The sequence below is a fragment of the Astyanax mexicanus genome, chromosome 6, assembly GCF_023375975.1.
Source record: "Astyanax mexicanus isolate ESR-SI-001 chromosome 6, AstMex3_surface, whole genome shotgun sequence".
Taxonomy (NCBI): Eukaryota; Metazoa; Chordata; class Actinopteri; order Characiformes; family Acestrorhamphidae; genus Astyanax; species Astyanax mexicanus.
Genome location: NC_064413.1, coordinates 21,163,569 through 21,189,178, shown reverse-complemented (window position 1 = coordinate 21,189,178; position 25,610 = coordinate 21,163,569). Strand labels below are relative to the sequence as shown.

Genomic DNA, 25,610 nt, shown 5'->3' with positions numbered 1-25,610 from the left:
CAGTCTTATCTTTTACTACTTCAGTACTGTGCAGACAGTGACGTCTGCTAAAATTTCAAAAGAGAAAAGCATGTGCATTTACAAGCAAACTATATGCTGTATAATCAGCAACTGGTTACATTTGACTGCAGCGACTGGTTGCAGGAGTGTTAAACAAAGCAAATGATGAAGATAAAGAATAGCTTAAATGAATAATCATGTGGTGTTCACACTTGATAAAAAAATATATTTTTTGTTTAATCCATTTTACACTATTTTCCATCTAACCCAGCTGAGGTCAATTACCCAATTAGCCAACTAGAGCTCCAGGATTAAAATGCTATCAGACAATAGAAGTTTGCAGTTTAGAAAACACACTAAAGAACTTTGCTATGTACTGTATTTTTCACACTATAAGGCACGCTTAAATTCTTAAATTTTCCCAAAATCGTCTGTGGTATAAATATTACCAGTCAGGTTGTAAGAAGCAGTAAAGCTATTTTGATAAATTATAGAGTATAAGGGAGTTGGCACAACTGGGTAGCGCTGCTAACCAGGGCTAGGAATCATTGTTAACAGGGTCAGGCTATGCTACTAACCGCGGCCAGCTAGTGCTACTAACCGTGTCTAGCTATGCTGCTAACCCTGACTGGGTAGTGCTGTTAAACCAGCGGTGGCTATGCTGCTAACCACGGCTGGCTTGTGCTGCTAACCACGGCTGACTTGTGCTGCTAACCACAGCTGGCTATGCTGCTAACCACGTCTAATTGGTGCTGGCTATGCTGCTAACCGGGGCTGGGTAGCACTGCTAACTTAGACTGGCTAGCGTAGCTAACCAGGGCTGGCTATGCTGCTAACCAAAGCTGAGTAGTGCTGCTAACTGGGGCTGGCTAGCATTGCTAACCGGGGCTGGCTATGCTGCTAACCAAAGCTGTGTAGTGCTGCTAACTTGGGATGGCTATGCTGCTAACTGCGGCTAATGCTCACCCTTGGACAAAACACTGGAAATCTAAGCTTACTGTAAATAAACAGTAGTGCTTTACTCACCCAAATAAACAGTTTTAAGGAAAGAAATCTGTGTAGATTAACATCCAAAATGTTCGTTTGACTTGAAAAGAAAATGTTTTTTTTTTACAGTTTTGTTTACTTAGGCGCTTGGGCCTTTAAGCGTATTAAAATAGACCAGAAAATAGACGGTCAGATTTCAGCATAACAACATCATCTGTTTGGCACCTTCTGTTGCATGATATGCATGCATGCACAGTAGAGTCTGATTTCAGCCCAAAATCTTTTTTTCACCTTTTGTTGTTTATTAAGTATCAAAACCCTTCCTAAATTTCCTGGAATTTGTCCATGTTATCAATATAGTTATAGTTCTTTTTGCAAAAAAAAAAAAATATTTTAAAAGATATTTATACAAAGTTACAGTAGATACAAGAGTCACATATATCTTGTACCAATACATGTTACATAAAGGATTTCGGCACAACATTTTTTTTCTTCTTCTGTTGCACAATGGTTGTTGACAGCTTGACTCACGTAATTGTCAGAAAGTTTGAACCATCTTAAAAAGTGTTTTCACACTTTCAAACAAAACGCATGGTTCAGCTGATCCAGGCTGAGACCACCCCATTTGGTCATACTAAATTTGATCTATTTATTTACATTTACAGCATTTATGTGACACTCTTATACAGAGCAACTTTTATTAATCCTTTAAGATTAATCTTTTTTAAGAGGTGGGCCAATGTAGTGTTAGGACTCTTATTGGTGTAGAGCAGCATAATCACCCAGACCTGAATTTGAACCCTAGTCCTCCATCTTATGTGGTAGCACACCAAACTCCAGTTGGTCAAGACCATTGTTCATGGTAACTTTCACATCTGTATTTTGGTTTAAACCAAACTGAAAAGTCATTAGGTCCGGAAAAAACAAGGCAGAAGTGGAAACACTAGAAAACACACATGCTGAGAACTTTCACTTCTTCATTAAGATTGCAGACTTGAACATATGACTCATAATCTGTTATAAAACAGAAGAAAACTTTTAAGCTGTGTTTATATTTATAGCTGTCCATGCATGCATAGTTTATACAGCACACTATTAGTTGCCTGGTGACTTCTTGTCTTTGTTAGCAATGTTAGCATAATAGCTCCAGCAAAGAAAGCAAGCTTTAGGTTCAAATATGTATGCTGAGGTAGTTGGAAAATTATGTAAATTAAAATCAAATCATCATTTAATAAGGTGTTTGAACAGGGCCAATGTGTGCTCAGTATTCTTTGTCAGTCTGGCTGCACTAAAAACTGAAAGATGAGTCATGAACACCAGAGGTAGCCGAAAGGGGAAAGTGTGAGTGTGTGTTGTGTGCTGTGTGTGTGTGTGTGTGTGTGTGTGTGTGTGTGTGTGTGTGTGTGTGTGTGTGTGTGTGTGTGTGTGTGTGTAAAATACATGTTTAATTCACCTCATCCAGGATGCGGTTCTTGGCTCTGGTGATGGCTATGTTTAAGGCATTGATCCATGACTCTTTCTCTTCTGGACTGACAGCCAGGAAGACCAGGTTAGGAACCTATAGGACAAGAGATTATTAATGTTTATAATCCATACTTCTATTATACTACCGTATTTTCTACACACACACACACACAATATTAAAATCAAGATTACCTCAAGTTCAAAGAGCACCCAGACGTTTCATTTCACATCCACACACAGTTACACTGTATAATGTGTCACATGCTGATTATCACAATACTAACCATTGTAATAATGACCCTGCCATATGCAAATAAGTGTGTATAGTGTTTTACTGTGTGCAATGTGCTGGTTCTAATAAATGCTTGGTGTTTAGAGGCTTCTGACAACCCTGTGTCTAATATTTACCAACGTGCTTTTAATATAGATGGTTTTTCAGTATCAGTGGGTATCAGGATTAAACTGATAACAGCGGAAAATACCAGGATGTTAGAGGAAAGCCAATAATGCAAATCCAGCCTGAAATATTGTGTGAGAACTGGTTATTTTAGGGCTTTCGAACGAATTTCAAATGAAATTCGTGTGGTGTGATTTATTGTGATTAATCACATTTTTTCGTCCTTAACACTGAACACAATGTAAATTGAAAAATATAGCAATCATTGTACTACAAACATAATGGTGTTTATATTTGAATATGTTTGTTGAATTGTATCTTTTTATCTTTTTTACTGAAGACAGATTGTCTTTTGTAAACTATGTTTAAGTTTGAGTTCCAAAAAAGTTAGCAACATCAATGCAAAATACAAAAAAGGAACAAGAAAATATTCTCCTCAAGGTTAAGGCTCATACTGTAAGCAATCTTCTACTGTTAAAAAACGACATTAATATAAATATGGGCTGATTAGGTTTAGCAGCAATGGTCTGTGGGAAAGTGAGAGAGAGAGAGAGAGAGAGAGAGAGAGATAGAGAGAGAGAGTGAAAGAAAGTGTAAGTGTGGTAGTTAGTTATAAGATTTCACCATTATTTTAAAATAAAGGAAAAGTAATCCACTTCCCGAACTGCTAAATGAAACTGCTCATATGTCACCAAGACAAGGAGATTGAATTACAGCAGAAAGTTGGCACCAAACTTGGTAAAAGGTTTAATTTGTGAAAGAAGAAGTTTTAGTTACAGTTTCCAGATTACATTGGGAGCAATATGGTACATGCGGAGAGGTGCAGAACCATCATTAAAGTGGCAGTTCGTATTATTTTGTTCCTAAACTGAAAGCAGAAGCCTTTCTGAGTGGAGAAGGGACAAAATATTGTGTTTAATGGTAACAGTGTGCTGGAACGACCATCCCTGCTAAGCCTGATATATTCATTCTAAAAACTGGAGTGTCGGGTCATTTTTCGCTGGAGTTCTTCTGGCCACGTCATGCGTCTTCACATACTTACGTCACATGTACAGCCTCTAAAAGAGGATTCGGCTCAGTTTTACTGAGGGCGAGCGGCTGGTGGAGAAATGTAGACTTCAGAAGAGGAAACTCAGACCTCAGTAGCTCATTTACTCATAGTAAAACCAAAGAAACGAAGGAGTGAAGCAAGATCTAAAGCCAAAAATGAAATTAAATTAAAGGGAGCTCTCTCTCTGACTGAACATAACCTGGAATCTGATTCATCTGCTCTGAGAGAAGACCGCATAACACCCGCCCAGTTTCAAATGATTCTTCCGCATGCTCGGTGCAATTACCCACTCTCACCAGAGAGGGCCCTGAATCCCCCAAATCCCAAAACTTACGGATCTTTTTTTAAAAGTAAAAGATCAGTTAAAAGGACTGATACAGTCATATAACACAGTTTATCACAAATATGACTTGGGTGACTGTATGCAATTCTTGTAAGAGGTCTTGAGTAGCTCCAACAACATTAGATGCAGTAGAGCAATAAAAGCATTCCAGGCCTGGAGTTTAACGAATACTCTTGATTCTCGCTATTATTCTTTAGTTGTATGCTGAGCCCAGTTAATAGCATTGCGACTAATCCACTATTAGCATTGCAGCTTCCATAAAGCATCTTTATTGTTGAGATCATCTTAAATGACAAGACACAGAGAGTGTTCAGTATGATGCTTGCTTAAACAAACAAAAGTCATCTTAAACAAGAATCTTATGCGTAGGTGCCTTTAGGAAATCTGGCCAGCTTTATGATTTTATATCATAATCAGAACAGAAAAAGCAAAAATTTGCATTAAGTTGTATTTATTCCAGACTGTGCGGCATTAGAGGATGTCTTTGGTGTTGTTCGTACTATATAGGCAGTGGGCTAAGTAAAACCAAGCAGGTACAACTGCATAGTTTTGACTCTAAACTGCAGAAGCAGCAAAACTAGGAAGCACCCACCATACCATAGAACAAAACTCCTAAATGTAAATGTGCTGAGACAGCAGCAGTCTATGCTATTACCACTGCTGCAGCTGTGCAGATCACAATGCCGTCAGATTCCAAAACACAGACTCAACCATGTACATACTTTACTGCAGTCTGACAGGATTTCCTGCATCACCACCAGTGTCAGATACTAAAATAAGTCTCCTGACAACCAAACAGTAACGCTGTTTATAAAATACATATTAATATACAGCAGTTATATACAGTTGTAGTATCTCACAAAATGAGTAGACCCCTCAAAGTCTGATAAATATTTTATCATACCTTTTTATAGGACAAAACTGATGTATGACACTTTGTTACTTGTATAACTGTGTAAATTTGCTGTGCCCTCAAAATTGCAAAATAACCGCACAGCAATTAATATCTAAACTGCATCAACTCTGTCTGCATGGCACTGTCCTACAAGGGAGCCTCTTCTGAAGCTGATGCACAAGAAAGCCCGCAAACAGTTTGCTGAAGACCAGCAGTGCAAGAGCATGGGTTATGTGGAAACATGTCCTGTGGTCTGACGAGATTAAGATAGTTCAGATGGTGTCCAGCAAGTGTGACGGCATCCTGGTGAGGAGTACCAAGGCAACTGTCCCTTGCTTACAGTCAAGCATGGTGATGGTAGCATCATGGTCTTGGCTATATGAGTGCTAAATTTCAATATGTACTGTGACATTCTAAAGCAGAGCATGACCCTTACCTCTAGTTATTGGGCCGCATAGCAGTTTTCCAACATAATAAAGACCCCAAACACAGCTCCAGGATGACTATTGCTTTGCAGAAGAAGATAAAGGTAAAGATGCTGGACAAGCATGTCTCCAGACCTGAACTCAATTGAGCACTTATGGGGCATCCTCAGACGGAAGAGGACAAGGTGTCTAATATCTCCTAGCTCCTTTATGTCACTAAAGAGGAGTGGAAACGGAGTTCCAGTGTTAACCTGTGTAGCTCTGGTGAATTCCATAACCAAGATGGGTAAGGCAGTGTTGGTGAGTAATTGTGGCTAAACAAAAACAAAATGTTGCTTATTTGGGAACAATTTGGCTTTTTTTTACACCCCTGCCAAACAGTAATGTAATGCCCAGTCTCTGTTGCCAGCTCTGTCTGCAGAGAGTGGGCACTGACTGTATTGTTCATTTTACATAGATCCTCCACAGTCTCCTCTGCTTGAAGAGCAGCTGTTGGGAGCAGTGGGAGTTATTTGCCACGTGGTGGCGTGTGCCGCTGATGGATTCCTCGCACACACTCATCCAGTACTTCAAGCCAGAGGGATTAGCCACCTGCCTCTGCACTGGAGCTGCAGCAGATTGGTCAGCTTTAATGCTTTACTAGTCTTTAAAAAAATGCTGAAAATGTATCCAGTCCATCCAACTGGAGCTCTTTAAAGTTAAATGTCACAAATCCAGATTTACAGGAAAGTGGGAATTAGTTGCATGCATGATGCAGTAAATCAGTTACATTGTGACTATTTAAAGCATTGATTGTCTTACTGTGGCTGCATAAGAAACAATATAATTAAATTTAAAAACAGTAATAATCATAGTAATAGCTATTTTATTGCTAGTGCTACACAGTGATTAGTGATTTTTTGTCATAGAGTTGCATTTTCTGGATTATAAGAATAAACTTTTATTTATTTTTTTTTTGGTTTTGGCTTTTTCAATTTTAGCTCAGAGACAAGAGATAAAACGCTTGGATGTTGCATCACTAGTTTGTAAAGTATTGGCCTAGAGGCTAGTGTTCCTGTCACATGAGCAGGATGTGTGTGGTGCTGAGCGCTCGTGAAAGGCGATTAGCTCAAACATTCTTACTGAAAGCTAATTATCCAGGACATGTTGATGACAGGGTCTTCGTCTGCAGCTGTATATAAGGTGTGTCACAGCTTACAGTTTGTGTGGTGTATCACTAGGTACTTCAAATCTAAAAACGTTTCATCTTAATCTTAGCATAATCCATAATCCATAATAATAAGCAGTAGGTTAGTATTACAACAGGATATCTGCTATAGGCTATAGTTTACAGCAGGCAGTCTACTTCTACTTATGCAATCTACTTCAAACCCATCTTTGATCACCACCATCATCTATCTGCTCAATTTCTATTTCTATTTCTGGAAAGTGTCATTTCAATTAGTCGAGCCAGAAGAACGCTGAAGTTGCCAGAGCTCTTGTTGTGCTATGTGCTACTCACTGTGTTGCCAGGCTGGCGAGAGCACAAGAGCGTGAACTTGCTGTGGTTTTTCTTGGTGCGACTCTTGGCCTTGCGCAGTTCCTCAGATCTCTCGTAGTCTGTAAGGTCCACCACCTCATGGATTTTTTTCTCATCCTTCACCTGAGGAAAACAAAAGATTTAAATCATTGATGTAATTCAATTTAGCATTAAAACACAATACACAAGAGAAAGTGCTATAATGTGTAATATTGGCACTGCTGTGCTGCAGTCGCATGATATTACATGGTGTATTGTGTATTATTGCGATTATACCACAGTTCCATTCACGCTGTTTATTGAAAGATTTTGAGTTAAAGAGGATGAGAAAATACAATCTGTTCAGTTATAAACGCTCTGCGAGTTAAAATTGTTCCATTGCTGCTCTGTTTGTAGCTGCGCTGTTTGGTTTGTAAGTGCTGCATCGTCGCTAGGTTACCTGTAATACAGAACTTCAGTTAGACAGATGTCTCAAGTAGAATTTTCTAATGGTGTCCTGCAATAATCCATCCCAGTTTCAATATTCACACAGTTCCTGCTTTTTTTTTGTAGATGCAGTGTGGATCTAACAGTATCCCACAAATGTTCAATCTGCGATAGATCTGGCAATGCAGCTGGCAATGGCATAGTGTCTGTGTCTTTCAGAGAAGCTCTTGAGACAACAGTAGGAGAACATGTGGGCGAGCATTGTTCTGTTGGAACAGCAAAACGGTGTATGCGTTGAGGTAGTACAGCCACTGGTTGCGGGACCTCATTCATCTAATTTTGGGCTGTCAAAGTGCCTGTAATGAAGACCAAAGGTGGTCTGGCATCATGCTAAATTGTGATAACAAACTGCACCATTAATTAGACCATTAATTATTTTCAGTTAGTTTATGTAGAGTGTATTTTTGTATTTCATGAAAGAAAGCTGGGATAATTTTATTTTTTTTTTTTACCGTACTATAAAATCAGTTATTCGCCAGGTGTGAATATAAGGTAACAGTTTGGCTAAAAATGTCTGCCAACATAAAAACCTAATACTAGTGTTTTGACAGGGAATAACAAAAATATTAGCATACTTGGCTCAGTCATCAGGTTTCACAACCGACATCTGATGCGGCAATTAGGTGTGCAGACCCAGCTCATTAAAGCATTGCTTGGATAGAGGCTATTACTGCCTTGCATGTGCAGCAGAGTGGCCATAATGTGAGCCACTTGGCCTCCTGCGTGGTAGCTTTGGACCCTGGCAACAGCCACAGTGCACATGACACTACTGAGACATATCCAACCTGCCAAAAGGCAGTCTGAGGACAAAGCTGTACCTGCAATATTTATGCTGCCCGCTGCTCTCCGCCCTCAGCTAAAGCCATTACCAGAAGGATGACTACTGGTCAGCTTACATGGTCAGAACTTATCAGTCAGTTGGTGCTGAAGGAGTAACATAATCATTTCTTTTTCTGGACTTCAATAAAATGGAAAACATAGTAAAGACATTAAGTTATTAAGAAGTCCTAGATATTCTCTAATTTCAGGCAGGGTTGTAGAAATTACAGCTATTGTTGTTGTTGTCAGATCATTAGCATAAAGCATTTTGAGTTAGGGGTGGGCGATATGGCCCTAAAATAATATCAAGATATTTCATGGTATTTTTGCGATAATGATACTCTTGACGATTTTTTAAGAATACACTATTGCACATAGTGCTGGGCGATAAAACGATATCGATAGTTATCGAGGAAACTATATATCGCGATAAGTCGGGGCGGGAAATTCGATAAACTAAATTTTCTATTTCCCGTTTAAGTAGCGTTGTGAAAAGGCGCAGCACGAGATCAGGCAGCACGCTGAACTGCTGCTCAGCCCAGTACAACCCCTCCCCTCCCCTCTCCACCATCCCCCTCCGCCCCACCCCCCGAGCCCCTCCACTCTGAACTCCTCACATAGCGGCTCCTTCTCTCCCATTTACTGGATAAACTTCATTTATACTATTCAGCGGCGCTACACTGGAAAACTCACCTTTTAAATATGAGGCATGCGTCTCCAAGATATTTAGAGAGGTGAGCTTGTTCAGATTTCTGAAGGCAGGTAAACGCTGCTCTGTTTGCTGCTAGTTAGATTAGCTTGTCTCCAGTTTAAAGTTAGCGATGTTTAGGTGTAAAAGGGATCTGTGCAATCTGTCATCATTAGCTAAGATGCTTTCACTGCTTTTTACATTCTAATAAACTAATGGGTAACGCACGTTAGCCGTGTTAATCCACGTTTCGTGTAAATTAAGGTTAACTTCAGCACGAGTGAGGGGTTAGTATATAAACACACAGAAAGGAAGCACTTTCCATCTTTTTTCCTAACTCTCACTGTTTCTGTTAGAAAACCCTGAGGGCAGCATTCTCCTCTGTCTTTGTGTTTTATAGTTTTTAACAGATAGAGAGTCTGTTATGCTGGATATTTTACTAAATACAGAAGATTATATAATCTGTCTAGCTGTATTTGAACTGAGCTAAACATTGCTGTTACTGAACTGGAGTTTTAAATACACTTAAGTAATGTAAGTCTAGTCTACTGAAAGCCAGTAATGTTAGTATAAATCTGTACTGCAGTAGAAGTGGATCATTTCAGAAACTTGACTTTATTCCTCCCACCTCCATTATAGGCCACTTTTTTTTTTAAATATTTAAATGTTAGCTTAATTTAAATGAAAAAAAAACTAAAGGCTCTTATTTAAAAAAAAACATAAGCAGTAAATTATCTAAAATTACAACAAATAGAAAATAGAAAAACAGTAAAACATATGTAATACATACTTTTTATATGACCAAAATTAAACTAGACTGAAATCTGACTAAAACTAATAATATCCGATAGACTAAAATGTAACTAAAACTATTATACATTTTAGTGAAAAGACTAAGACTGTATCAAAATCACCTGTCAAAATGAACACTGTGATATACTCTTGTATTTTGCTTTATGTAGTTGCCTGCATTCAGGGAGGGGAATGATCTTTTGATTAAATATAATTTTATAAAAATAAATAAAGTGTTATTGCAATTTAAATTAAACAGACATATAATGTAAAGGGTCTTACATATTTTTTAGTTTATATATTTGTCCCCTTTTTAAAATTAATTTAAAAGCTGTACCCACCTGGCAAGATGTTAACATCCTAGTGTCTGTCCACAAGGCTCTGAGCCTGCTAGTGATTTTGTCCATAACTCCCTTATTCTGTCACTTCTGAGTAAAAATAGAAACCTTTAAGTGTAACAGAAAGTGATTTGATTTATATCGTGATACATATCGATATCGGCTGATATGAAAAACTATATCGTAATAAGATTTTTTTCCATATCGCCCAGCCCTAATTGCACAATACTAATAATTCTCTATATAAATTCAGTGTGCAGTAAAATGAATGATACTGGACCGATATAATCTGTCTCTAGTAGATATTTAATGGGAAATGAGAACAGTGTGAATTTTTCTTCACAGCAAAAAAGTAGTACCCTGATGTGATAATAAGGGGTGGATGATATGGCACAATATTTCAAGGTTTAATATCATTCACAATATTGAAAAATGTTGGCGAAATTATTGCGTACGATATGATATGACACACCGCTATTTTGAGTATATTTACATTGGTTTGTGTATCCACATATTCACACAAGCAAGCATTCTTCAGGGAAACGTTTATTTAAACATTTTGACAGAAAGCAAAGTTGTCTAATCCTACTAATGCCATGCATTAGTAAAACAGTTGGCTGTTACTGGATATTTTCTCACTGATGATAAAGCAATTACATTATATCACAATACTAGTGAACAGACACAGCCACTGGGCTTGGTAGGGCTGAAGCAAGTTAGCTGTGATGCTAACAGTTTGGTTTGGCAGGATTGGAGTTGGGTAGATAACAGACACAGCGGCTGGGCTCAGCAGGGTAGAAGTGGGTTAGCTGTAGTGCTAACAGACAGACTTGGCAGGATTGGAGCACCGAAGCTAACAGACACAGCCGCTGGGAAGTGAGTTAGCTGTGATGCTAAAAGTCTGGGTTGCCAGGATTAAATTTAGGGAGCTAACAGACACAGCTGCTGGTCTTGGCAGGGTTAAAGAGGGTTAGCCGTGATGCTAAGAGTCAGGCTTGGCAGGATTAAAGTTGAGGAGCTAACAGACACAATAGCCAGGCTTGTAGAAGTTGGAGCATGTTAAGCACAACTTACTATACTTGGTATTAGTTTACGACCTCCTTACAAACTGTCTGTTTTCCGGCTAAAACATAGAAGCTGCACAGGGCTAGTAACATTACCTGAGAGCTAGTAATCTAGCCTTAGCTTTTGTTTGTGTACCACATGACTAGCTGCCTTTCTCTGTCAGATGCCTAATTTAAAAATTAAAATTAACTTTTAAAAATGTTAAAAGTACAGTTTATTCCTATTTTCACTATATCCAATTAAATAGGACCGATTCCTTTTTTTGTATTAAGTCAATGAATCTTTGCAAAGACAGTATCCACATACTGTTTATCCTCTTAATCTCTAGTCACCTGCATATCAGTTTTTTGATCACATTATTCAATGACAAGCAACCGTTTAGCCTAAAAGACTACTGTGCCCTTGAATTCGACATGAGATTTAACAACAACAAAAGTACGTCTGGGTGAAAAATGGCAAACCCATTTGGTTCAGCTTTGCTACACATTCCAGAACATCATGGCCTACTTCAACGCTGGCTAACCCCGCAGAACCAGCTCATTAAGTTACAATCAATTTCCATTAGTAGAGTAGAGAGTGCATGCATCAACACATCTAGGTGAGGGGTAGAAGTGGATTTGCAGGGTCGTGCTCAGTGTTTTGGCAGACTGTGTTATTGGTGTCACGGAAGGGACAGACTCCTGTTCCAAAAGCATGAATTAAACTTCTGTTAGCAGCTCATGATGAGTTTTAAACTGCCATTAAGTTTGCTTCATAATCCATAAACCCTAACATTAAACGTATAACTGGCCTCGTAATGCAATAAAATCTACAAGAGCAACACTATGCTATTCTGTTGTTGGTAATGTTTTTAGTTTATGCAGAAATGACCCAGTATAAAAGCCTATTACTCATGCCTGTGGTTAGTTCTCAGTGTTTAAGAGGCAGATGGGGTGGGGTGATGAGACTGAACAAAATGAGCAGGTTTCAATTCGGAATATATTTAGAGAAACAGACCAAAATTAAAGATGGACCCTTTTGTTGTACTCATAAAGTCTCTTTTCAGTGTCTAGAGCATTCTTCTTTTTTTTTTGGCTATTTTCAGTGTCAGCAGAACGAGTATCTTGCCCATGTCTTTTGCCATGTCTCACAGGAGCTAAAAAACACTGCACTGACCTGTGGGACAAAACTGTGTGGCCTCCTGCATTGAATGTGGATGTAATTTCTGCTGTCAATATCTTGCATGGATAATTCTAGCCAGACGCTGCTGATGGTCACGATTCCTACCATGCACTGCACTGTTCACTGTGGGTTTTAATGCGCTCTATGATGTATCCCCAGTGCGCATGTCTATGTTCAATTAAGTTGAACTGATTTCTCATGGCACGATATATGTGGCTAATAAAAGGGGGCCTCAAATTAGGGCACTTGAACTTACAAACATCTTTCCAAATTACAAGTGAGGAAAAAATCAAGCACTTTTAAATACACAACTTCTTTAGAGGAATATAGTATCTATAATATAACAATTATTTAACAATTCACTGACATTTCAGCTCAAAGCAGTTTAACTGCTGTCCCAGGAATTGTTGCGATAAATTGGACTGGAAAACACTACAGCGTTAGCGGCTAAAAGTTTAAACTTAAATACATGCAGGTAAATACAGTGGGCAATATTAAAGGCATCAAAAACTATCGACACCATTTTAATTTATCCTACAATAAATCCATAAACAAAGTAGCCTGACAAGCCTACTGCCCACTGTTTTTAAACTTTCAATTAGTGTTTCATTGCTTTCTGAGTGAGGCACCAAATAAAGCATCCATTAAAAAACAACAGTTTCATACATGAAAACACGGCTCATTTCTATGTATGACAGTATCAAACACAGCCTGTTTCATTCTAAAGAATAAAGAAGGGTTGGGAAAACACAAGAAAATACTTGGACTAACCTTCAGCCAAGAAACTGCTCTCATAAACCTCAGACGGAGCTTAAAGAGGAACACCCACACAGAAAAACAAGTAGGCCTAACAGAAATAGGCCTTAAAATACTGTGTTAAAACGCAAGACTAGAAGTGCAGAAACATCGCAATACACTCATCTGTGTACTGAGTCCTTTTACAGTGTTCCATAGCTTTCCATTAAATGTTTTAGTTTTGTTATAGCTATATCTTCTATAATCAACCATAACATTATAAACACCTCGATACAGCACTGCTGTGTTTGATCCACTTGTACCGCCAGCACAAAACAAACACACCACCACCATGTTAATCAGTGTCACTGCAATACCTATTTGTGCATTGAAAAACAGAAAGGAGGTGAAAGGACGATACCGTATTTTTTGCGCTATAAGGTACACCGCATTATAAGGCGCACTATTAATAAACATCTATTTTTATACATAAGGCACACTGGATTATAAGGCACATTTTATGCAACACTAGTAAGGAACAGGTGTCACCATGTTTTCCTTCTAATTCAGCAGATCTCACTGAATTAAAAAACATTAATTCTTAAAAAAAAAATTCAGACGAGTCAGACAAGTCAAATTAGCACTGGATGTTGATCTACACTGGGTGAGTGAAGCTCTTCCAATTATTTACAGTAAGCTTAGATTTCCAGATTTCGATTTTTAGCTAGCAGTTCTTCCCACGGAGTTTGTTTTAACACGATAAACATGTAGACTGCAGTCTGATATACTCACATCTGAACAGCAAAAGAGCTATCACTTAGCGGCTAATGCTAATAGTGCTGGAGAACTAAACTGTAACTCCTGTATAATGCTGCACTTCAACGGAGTGGCTTTACTGCTCCTTACATCCAATTCATACATAATAAGGTGCACCGGATTCTAAGGCGCACTGACAACTTTTGGGAAGATTAAAGGATTTTAAGTGCACCTTAGTGCGAAATATACGGTAATAATATGCAGAAAAACAAAGATTAGACAGAAAGAAAGTCTGTAATTAAAACTCATTAACCGATTCAGGTCAGAGAAACAAACTACATCTGTAAAACACCCTTAAAAAAGGATCAGAGTATATCTTGTACAAAGAAAAGGTGCATATGTTCTTGATTTGAAAAGCTAAAGGCATTTTTAAACTGTAGCTCAACTCAAATAACTAATCTGTGTCAAGTTTCACAAAAGCACTATATCACTGACATCATCTTAACTAGGAGAGAGACAGAGACTTGACCGTTAAAGAATCATCATTGTGTAAAGAAGCTTTCAGGAAACTGAGCTCTTCTCTCTCATTCAGAGTTGATTACTATTGTAATATAACAATGTATCAGTTACATGATTCATTATAAGATCTCATCTTCACGTGTAAAATGAGATAGCGTTCATTTGCACTTCTTTATATCTAGTTTCCTTGGTTCTCCATAGTCTCACTTTAAATGTATTATTACAATTTTATTTTCCCAAACTATTTGGACTTTACACTTTACCTTCTAACAACATAGAAACTTGCCCTGCCTAATTTTGTCAAAAGTATTGGATTACATATTTGAAATAAATATAAAAAACACATACTATTATTTGCCCAGTTCTAGAAGAGACCTATATTTAAAGCCATAGTCTATATCTAGAATGTCTCCAAACTTCCATATGTGTGATACATAACAAATAACATCTAATCCCCCATGTTATCTACCTCACACCTCTGCACTGTGAACTCCATGACCTTCATGACTTCATCACACAATGTCATATTTTATTTCAGAAGAAAATACATAAATCAGAATGATTATGAGTGGGTGGTCCCTGTGTGTGTATGGTAGTAATTTGTTACTTATTCAGCCCAGTTCATGCAATGAAAATCCAGATTCCAGCGGTGGGAAGAGTATTGACAGGAGGCCAAACTCTTCTTCCAAAGGTTTCTCAGAGTCAAAATATTATTTAAACCAACAAAAGTACAGTTTGATATGTTGCGATTGAACATAAAAGGGTGAGGAACAATTAGTGATAATTTGAAATGTGATCCATGTATGAAAAGTGTATAATTTTAGATCAGACCTGTTTTAAAATTAAATAGTTAACATTTGTTGTTTATTTTTCTAATTATCTATCTATCATTGCTGTGAGGATTTGACTACATGCAGGCACAAGAGCACAAGTGAGCTCAGGTATTATTTAATTTTATATTTTTTTAATATACATTTATTTTTCATTTTTTCACAATTTACCAAACTTAACCACCTATTCAGCTGCTAGTCCGCTGTTTATCCCCCATCACTGGTGATGCCACAACACAGGGAGGGTAAAGACAAGTGCAGCTGATTGACCTCACCCTAGGAGAGAGCAAGGCCAGAAAGAGCAAGGCCAATTGTGCTCTCTCTGGGCTCCGGCAGTTCATGGCAAGCTGAATGAACAGGATTCAAACCAGCAATCCCAATCAGAGTGGCAGCGCTTTAGACTGCCGGACCACTCGACCAGTGATGTGTGATAATGCTTTTGGATATCCTGATATCAATTAATTCTTCAGTATAAATTAGTTTAATCTCCTCAAAGATTTTTTTGCCACTTTTTGCCAGATTTTTTGCTTGGCAGCACTCTTTTCTTTCAGGCTAAAAAGTAGTTAGTGGACCTGACAGTCTGAAGCATAAACAGCTCCCTCTGTTGCTGCACGTGGGTAATGCATTGTTAGTTTGCTGTTATTCACAGCCTTATCACAGCTCTTTCAATGTGTTTGTCGAAAAACCTTATATTAAGATGCTAAAAATGATTTATCACTCTATATAGCTCTATATTTAATTTAAAGAAACAATTTAACTACACTAACCAGATAACCCTCTAGAGAGTCCCTCGCTGAGCCAAAACAAATATCAGCAGAATGCAGCAGAGCTACTACAGAGCTGGTACAACAAACCTCCACAGTACAGCACATATTTAACTTCACTGTTCCCAAATTGCTTCCTAATTCTGGGAGGCTTTATATCCTTCTTTATACCATGCCGCATTGGGCACAGTGACCTTTGGCTCATATGCACTAGCTTCAGAGCAGCTCCTGTTCTATTAGCAGTACTTTTCTGTACTGGAGGTTATACAAGCTGTGTGGGTATAACAGAATGCTTGACTCAGCAATGGGTGCACCTTAAAGCAGCTTCATTAAGAGTGTTAAAACCGGAAAATTTCTCGTTTTCTGATTCCTGCTAACAACTGAGCTTCCTTCTTCTATTCACATCATCATCATCATCTCTGGGGCTTTTGATTGAGGGTAGTTTTGGAGAAATCAGCAGCAGATGGTAGGAACATGCGTCAGAAAAGGCCTGCACGTCTTTGTCTCTCGATAATTGTGCACATTTCTCATAACGGAATGAAGAGATGGCTAATGCAGCTGAAATGGAGACAGGTCTTAACCACATGCATTGTACATGTATGTGGCAATCAAGCAATCTAAAACAGGCCCTTCTCTTACAGAGAGAAACTGGAGATGTGGACATTTTCTTGTGAATACTATATTCCTATCACAACACCGCCCACACACATGTACTCAAAAAGGAGAACAGAGATCAAGAGACACTTTCAACATACAGAAATATGAGAACACTGCCATATTTGGAATAGAAGCACACAGTGCAGGGACTCTGTATCTACTTCTGTTATTTATACAAAGACTTGTTATTTGTATTGCTTGATAATTCATGTCACTATGATATGAGCATGCTGGCCAGTATGTGTTTAGATTCACTCACAAGATAGCACCTCATGACTTAAACAAGCATGGGCATTTCCAAACCCTTCCCTGAGATAACACTTCACACATAATTCAGATTCAGATTCAGATTCAGATTACTTTATTTGTCCCCAAGGGGCAATTTAAAAGGGCATAAAGAGTAGCTCAGAGAAGGGCACGCACTCCCTCCAACAAATACTACACACAATACACAGACACAACCACAGATACACCATTAGATTAATGTACCATCATCAGTTCATTTGAACAGTCATTTTTCAGCATTTAAAAGCTGGACTGCCCTGGGGATGAAGGTTCTTTTCCTCCTCTGCGTTTTACAATACGGACAACGAAGTCTGCGTCCAGAAGGAAGCCAGTCAAATTCGGGAAACAAGATATGAGAGGGGTCCTGTACAATCCTGTGAGCCAACTTCACAGTTTGCTGATCACATAGGGTGATAAGAGAACGGATAGGTCGTTCAATGATTTTAGAGCAGACTTTAACCACATTTATCAGACAGTTTCTATTCTGCAGGGTGATGGAATGAAACCAGCAAATGAAGGAGAATGTTATAATATTTTCAATGAAGGTATAATAGAAGGTGGTAAGAATGTCCTTATTCACTCCAAACGATTTCAGCTTCCTGAGCAGGTACTGTCTCTGATACATTGACACTTACTGATATGCCATGACTTTTGGCATTGCAGTGTATACAATACACAGTTGTGTTATTAGGAACCTTCTAAAATTATTTGTGCCATTACACAGGAGTTATAATTCAGTTTATTGCATTTTTGTATCAGATAGGTCTGTCACAATAATTACATTATCAACTTATCATACAATAAATAGACATGACCTAAATAATACTTGATAATCGTGATTACAAATTACTTAATAACTGAGACTCCATACACACAGTTTGGACTGTGGTAGATGAAGAAAAAACATAATTAATTAAAATGTTGTTTTTGTTTAATAAGATGTAATTGCTTTGTTATGTTATGTTATTATCATTATATCAGTTAAAATTGAATTTTAAAATGACATTGATTTTGTTTATTTTTGATCAAACATTTCTGGAATGATATATCGTCCACAAAAAATTCTTTAAAAAATCGTTACAGGCTTAATGTCAGATTTAAGGCAAATAGGATTTAAGCCCAACAAAATTTTTTTTTTTCATGCAAACAATGGCCTAAAATCCCATACTATGTGTTTGAAAATGTATTCAGTATTGCAAAATATAACAATGAGATCAATATCAGTATTTACCTTTCTAACAATTTCATACACTTTGTGGACACTGAAATACCGCCGCTGCAATTTAGTCACACAACACTAAACTACACATTTGTTGTTTGTACAGCTGTTTCAGTGTGGCAGTGGTCTGAGCATTGTAGAGGTCAGTAGAGGACAGCAGTGGTCTGCATTCCCACAGGACTCTGCGGGACTCTGTGGGTTCCTTCACAATATCCTGCAGAGCGCGGGACTAAATTTCAGTGCTATGCATGCTAGCTCACTACTTCACAGCTCAGATTGAATTGATATGATTCCATATTTGATGTGCTTTTAAGGGTCTACTATCCAGCCTGGAAAGAGATAAGAGTCACCGAATAGTCAAAATATAATACCAATCAAAATACCCTAAACCCTTAAAACTATTGGAACAAAGCCTATGGCTAGCTGTGGACAACAGGGGTATAAAACCTCAGCACGGAGTTGTGGAGCAGTGGAATTGTGTTCTCTGGAAATATGATTCTGCATCCAGTACTTTTGGGATAAGCTGAGGAGAGCTGGGGATGAGGTGGGGCAGTGATTATTCCACATTTTGTCCTTACTAATGTTATTGTTAAAGAAGTCACTGAAAGTCGTCTCTGGAGAGTAGAGACAGTTATTTCAACAAAAACAGGATAAAATATTTTTTTTAATATACTTGATTTTAAAGAATGAGCAGGTGTCTCATAACTTTTGTCCATATGGGCTATTGGGGTGCTGCTAAAAGGGATTATAAACTTGTTATTTTCAGCCACACTACTTTTAAAAACTAAAACTGTCTTAGTTCAATGTCTGCATTTTGGGGAAATGGTTCATTCGATTTTTTAATATAGTAATTAAGTGTGCATCAAAAATTATTTTCTGGCAACAGAAAATACTTGGCTAAAAATGGCAAAAAGCACTTTCAGTGTTTAAACGCAGTTTAGAGAAAAGACACAATAATTTATATACCACACAATGGCAAATACAGAGCAGAGAATGAGGGAGAAAGCTGGCATTTTAACTGTATTTTTACAAATGAAAATAAAAGAATTCAGCTTTACTTATGATGCTTGCTGTTGTCCAGCTTAAATAAGGTTAGCTGAGCTAACATAGCCCTGGCTAGTTTGTTTATCAAAAGGCTGGCTGCATTTCTCTGTGCCTTGAGTAGCACTACTGAGGTAGATTTATGACTGGAAAGGCATTGCTATGTAATTGAAAAGAAAATGATTAGAATAGCACTGCTGAGGTAATGTAAATAAATGTGCTTAATTGATTTGTTAGCTGGGATATTAAAAAGGTTCAATGCATAAAAAAATGTATTTTTGTAATTGCTTTTTTTTAATTAGGACAAAAAAAGATTTAGGCCAAAAAGGGGGAAAATGTATAAAAACCTTTTTTTTTTTTCGTTCATTTTTTTAAATGCACACAGACGGCACAGAGACACCCCGAAATAAGAATCAGTGAGTCGTACAGGCAGTCGAGGGCAAACAGAGTGAAAATAAGCTCTCCCACATGTCTGCTCCACTCCCCACAGCTGTCCCACTATGAGAACGCCCATCTGCGTGGGAAATCTGATCTCCTGCACAGATGAGGAGAGACTCCAGTGCTCTACTGAGATCACGTTTGGTCCCACACCCCTCTCCAGTGTAAGAGAGGACACTACAGCTCAGTTTACAGCAAACTACTCACTCCTGACACAATTGTGTCAAGAATTTTGTTAGTGGAGCGGACAGATAGAATTTGTCACATAATTTGTCAGATCCAGTGCTCTTTAATTTTACACAGTCGACTCAACGTATGAGAGACGGTCCCTGAAATCCTGCCAGATGTCTCAGTGTTAAAAAGAGGGTTTTTTTATCAGCTGGGACAGCTGGCAGGGAGTTTTAGGGTCCTTGCTAAAATACTGGAAATCCTCTTGTTTGTCCCTCATCTAATAAACGATTACACCAAAACAACAGAGCTGGTTCATCAAGGGTGTCTGTCTAGACAGCTGCGTGGAGTATCTCGTCAGCGATGAAACCTCAGTCTGTTAAGCACTAGCTAAAAGGGTCAATCCTTCCCGTAGCCACGGGCCATATGCTGGCGCGGCATTGTTTGATCTGATGCTGAGCGCAGCAAACAGCTTTCTGCATGAGCGTGACTCAAACCCACTCCATCTTACCTTCCCTCATTCCACTCGGCCTTAGCTGGAAAAAAGCCACAGGAATAGCAAGCCGGGTGTATTACTCATGCTTGTGGGAACTAGCCAGTTAACCCCTTGTATCTTCTAGATTTAGTATTTAATAATTAATCTTATTTCTACTTCATACAGTATCATTCTGTCTACATTAAAAAAATATATACATGTTAAATGTATGTAGTTAAATGTTATGTGATGTAATGAATTAATTAAGGAATCAGGCAAAGAACAGTATGCACCACAGAATACAGCATTAGAGATAGCCTATTGTTTTCAATGGTGTCAACAGCCTGAAATAGCACACATTCACAATCAGCCAGAGACAGATAAAATCCATCATTTAATTTACTTTAATCCTGGATATATGGAGATATTTGAAGTGCAAAATTAGTTTCATGACATTCTTTCATGACATTCTTCATTGACTTCTGCGACAAATCTGATAAAATTCTATTTCTAATTCTATTTTTTTTATATCTGTTAAGGGTGTGCCAAATCAATTCGTATACAATAATAAAATTTCGTTTTCATTTTGTTGCAGAAGTGTACTCTTGAAATATGTTTTTAATTCAGTGTTTTTATCATATCGCCAAGATAATCGTTACCGTAAAAATAAAATATTGTTATCGTAAAACTAAAATATAAAAACAATTGTGATATTATTTTAGGGCTATATCGCCCTAAACTGGACAATATTTAATGATAATTAGATCAACATTTCCTTGTTAATGTGTAAAATATGACAGTTATATAGATATCACCACCCTGAAAAACATATAGTACACCTAATACATTACATTATTAATAAACTGTGCATTATTAATAATAATCTGAAATCTCCAACAGATTTTTAGAAAAAAGGGTGGTATTGCAATACTTCTAAGCAGCATCTGCATAGGTCTTCGTATAGGACCGTTTGTTTACATGAGATTTCCTCCTCAGCTTTGTACTCTAGTGGCCCGTCACGTTGCAGCTTGATCCACATAGTGTGTCCAGGATTGGATCAAGGTGTTAATCTTGCCTCTCGCAGTAAGTCTATGCCTGGCACAACCTTAGGAATGTTATTGTTGAGGAAAAGCCAAAGTGACAGGACAGTTCCATTAACCACTTGACCCCTCAGCTTATTCTTAGTATCTACTATGAGTGTTGTGTTTACTATTACTACTTTGAAACTAATGTGTAATGTGTATAGTTTGAGAATTGTTATTACATTCTGTGTACAATATCACATAATGCTAATTTAATCATATTACAACTTGATTGATGCTTGTTTGATACAAAAGTAAAATTCTTATTTGTCTTTTTTTAGTTGTCCATGACAGACACACCAGAGGCAGATTATATCTGCCTAATATAATGTATATATCTAATTACATAATAATAATTATAGCACCAAATCTGCAATTAGGAGTGGGCGATATAGCCCTAAAATAAATTGACAATATACAGTATTTTTGTGATAACAATATTACTGGTATAATACTGAAGCTCTCCATGCATTACTCCGCCACATACAGGTAACCTAGCAATGATGCAGGGCTTTAAAAGCCAAACAGCGCAGCTACAAACAGAGCAGCAATAGAACTATTTTAACTCACAGTGTTTATAACCAAACAGAACCTATTTTCTCATCTTCTTTAACTCAAAGTCTTTCAATAAACAGGGATAATTTAACTGTGGTATAATCGCACCAATACTCTTAAGGTTCGTGCTATAATGTGTAATATTTGCACTGTTGTGCTGCGGTTGTAGGCACAGGGCCGCAGGCTTAATTGCATTTTTACATTTCTTACATTCATTCTTTTATTTACATTTAAATATCCACTTAAAACTTGCCTCTTAAGAAGAACAAGTGCGATTAATCACAGAATTGATAAATGATTAATCAGATTAAAGTTTTTAATCGACTGACACCACTACAACAAATACAACAGAACAAATCGTAAATGCTAGTTAAATGCTAGTTAAATACTTCCTCTCCCTTTTTTTTGCCAGAAAGACAATACCATATTTATTTTTATGTTAAAACACTGAACATAGTGTGCCAGGCTGCTGAATAGTGATGATTGTGTTGTCTCAGACACAGCACATTTTTGAGCAGGTGTTTGGATGCTCCCGTTTGGTTCAACTCATTTACAGGCAGTTTACAAGCTCTGTGTTATAGGGTTAAATTTTCACACCCAAGACTTGCACCTAAAACAACAACAAAATGGCAGCAATCAAATTGCTCGTTTTTTAAACTGTCATTGAGATTTAGAGCAATTCCTTCTTGTAGATTCTAATTCTGATCTAGATTACTACTAAACAATGTCAATTAATACATCAAATAATCAATACAGAAAGCTCTTTTCTCTATCTTTCACTATGGATCTTCATGTAGATGAACATTCTGTCCAGACCAGCACATATGGGAAAAGATCACTGAAGTGTGGATGTTGTTCAACCTAAAAAAAACAATACCTCAAGCACTAAACTAAAAGAACAAATATCACTAAAAATAATAAAGCAGATTAGTAGTAAAGCTAACAAATCCACAAACGTGTCCTATAATAATCTAACAAATAATTCAATATTTAATATTATCATCTGTTCAAAGACGATACAGAAAAAAACTGACAATATTTATATCCCTTACTGACTGCATAGATGCAGAACACCACAAAACACAACACCTTTCACAATGAATTGGTGCAATGTATTTTTTGCAATGTGTAGGTGTGCAAATATCATTGCATTGGCTGCTCAAACAAACAGGCTTGTGATGTAGGTGGCCTTCTTTGCTCAGCCGAGCACGTTTTTCCACAAAGAGTGTTGTCATTCCCATCAGGGGACGCAGACTGCGTAAGGACAGTTGCTCACTTGCACAGCAAAGCACAACAGGTGCAACTGGAAAATGCACACCCTAAGACAAACCATGCCTGTGCACCACACTTGGAACCTTTAAACACTGCTAGGAAAGTGCTGCTTTGACCTGTAACTGATACGTTACTACACTGTTAATTAAGCATCACTGTCCTGTAGAGCTGGGGAATATATTGATATAAAATCGCACCAGGATAAATGTTCACATCATACCGACAATGTGCTTTAACAAGCATCTGCAATTTTAATTACAGAAAGTGTCATAATGCCACGGTTGGTTCAGACCCTGCAATGTGATTGGCTTTAAGTGACGTTATCAGCCGGTAATGCTCTCCATGTATTACTCTGCCACATACTGGTAACCTAGCAATGATGCAGCGCTTACAAGCCAAACAGTGCAGCTACAAACAAAGCAGAGTGTTTATAACTAAACCGATCATATTTTCTCAACCTCTTCAACTCAAAATATTTTAATAAACAGCGATAATAGAACTGGGGTATAATCGCAATAATACACTTGAGGTTCGCGCTACATGAGCGAACCTCAAGTGTTTTAATGTTTAATTGAAATAAATGATGTGGAGCAAAAATGTGACAATCACTGTACTACTCATGAAGACATTATTTAAAAAGAGTTTTAAAGAATCTGTCACTGCTGATTCATTTTGTCTGGCAAAATATTGTTTGTGTATCATCAAAATGTCTTTTTATCATTTCTGTCTGTACTATTGTCTCGAGAGTATTGAGTATTGCATCCATTCAATGAAACTCTGGTTAAAGGCTAATAAACACACTAAAAATCTGACAATTTGTCAGTAGATAATTTGATAGTGACCTTAAAAATCACAAGCAATGTAAACATTTTATGAAAACACAAAAGGCAAACTTGGTAATACATCATTGTGTAGAACTTGGAACTTGGAATATTGGAATCAACCACATTAAAACACTGATAAACTCTGAGAATGAGAATGAGCTGAAAGCTGAGTTTGGACATTTCTGCTGATCAATTAATGTTCAACTTGTTTATATAAGAAATAATTCTAAAATTCAGCCAATGCTTTTACATAGCTGTTTTTGCCTATTTAATACATTTATGGATTTCACAGTTAGCTTTTAAGAAATAATGCAAAGCAAATAAAATGCAAAGCAATCAGAATTTTATTAGCTTCAGTTTTTTCAGTGTTTTCTGAAGATGGTTAACACAATGTTGTTTATAGAGCTTTATTAAGTGTCTACAGCTGTACCTTTAACAAGTTTAAATAGGGCAGAGAGTGCAGTCTGTGGCCAATGTAATGAAGGCTAAAGTCACTCTGGCCCACCAAATCCCTGGACAAGAACGTCATTACATGAAAAACTAAAAATGCATGACGCTACGTTATTAAAATTCTCATCCGATCACTATTTTCGCATTTGACCTGCAGTGATAAACCAACTTATTCACCTTATCCAAGCTTAAAAAACTGTATATTTAGAAAAAATTGCAACTTTCACTGAGAAGAAAAAGTTGCAAAGACAAGCATTCTGGTAGTAGTGCTGCACTGTGCAGCTGCTGGCTCCTAGAACAACTCTTTGACCAGCTGTTAAGCAGATGACCACTGATCTCTGTGAGCTGTCAGTGTGTGCACAGGCGGGGCATCAGCAGGAATGGCAGACAACTTCACACCAAGTACTATTTCAACAATGTTTCAATCAATTTTACTGCATGTAACCATATGAGCTCAAGGGCAGATCCATGAAGCAGCTTCCAGACCTTAGACATGTTCTGATATCAGCCTGTGAGACTGTCTGCTGTGCTAACTACAGACAATATCAAAAGAAGTATTAAATCATATTTTATATTTAGAGATTTACTTCTCCTCTACTGCATCTGCTCCTTCCTTATATTCATAGCAAATTAACCAAAAGCTTCCTCTTTTATTACTCACAGTAAGCCAGTGTGCACCAGTTTTGTTCAGCTACACAAAAGCCTTCATTCACCAACGGCTCAACAAAAGCACCTGATTTGTTCAGACAATGAATGAGGAATTATTTACAATGTAAATGATCTATATGCATATCGATCCATTTCACATCTTTAACAATTTACATCTGGCTCAGGATCAGCTGATTGTGAACACACTTCACACTATGAACTTTAATGAAGCCTTGAAACATTTTGCTTAACTAATCGCACATTGTTTTAGCTCTCTTTATGTAAACCTTATGTAATGTAATAGCACAACAATGTGCACAGAGCCAGTATTCCTGTAGAGAAATGCCTGTATGCCACTGTTAGATCATTCTAATATTATGAAGAAGCAAAGCACTGCGTTAATTAAGCTGTAATAAGCATATGAAAATAATAAAAACACTATTAAATCAGCATTTCTATAAA

General features: G+C 37.5%; 1 protein-coding gene across 1 annotated transcript in view; it reads right to left on the bottom strand.

Moving 5' to 3' along the window:
- plekho1b (pleckstrin homology domain containing, family O member 1b) overlaps nucleotides 1-25,610 on the bottom strand; it is a 37,166-nt gene that overhangs the window by 8,825 nt on the left and 2,731 nt on the right. The window contains exons 3-4 of the mRNA XM_007237277.4: nucleotides 7,064-7,204; nucleotides 2,441-2,545 (exon numbers count right to left, since the gene is read on the bottom strand). Of these exons, the coding sequence (XP_007237339.3) occupies nucleotides 2,441-2,545; nucleotides 7,064-7,204 (246 nt within the window). The remainder of the gene's footprint in view (nucleotides 1-2,440; nucleotides 2,546-7,063; nucleotides 7,205-25,610) is intronic.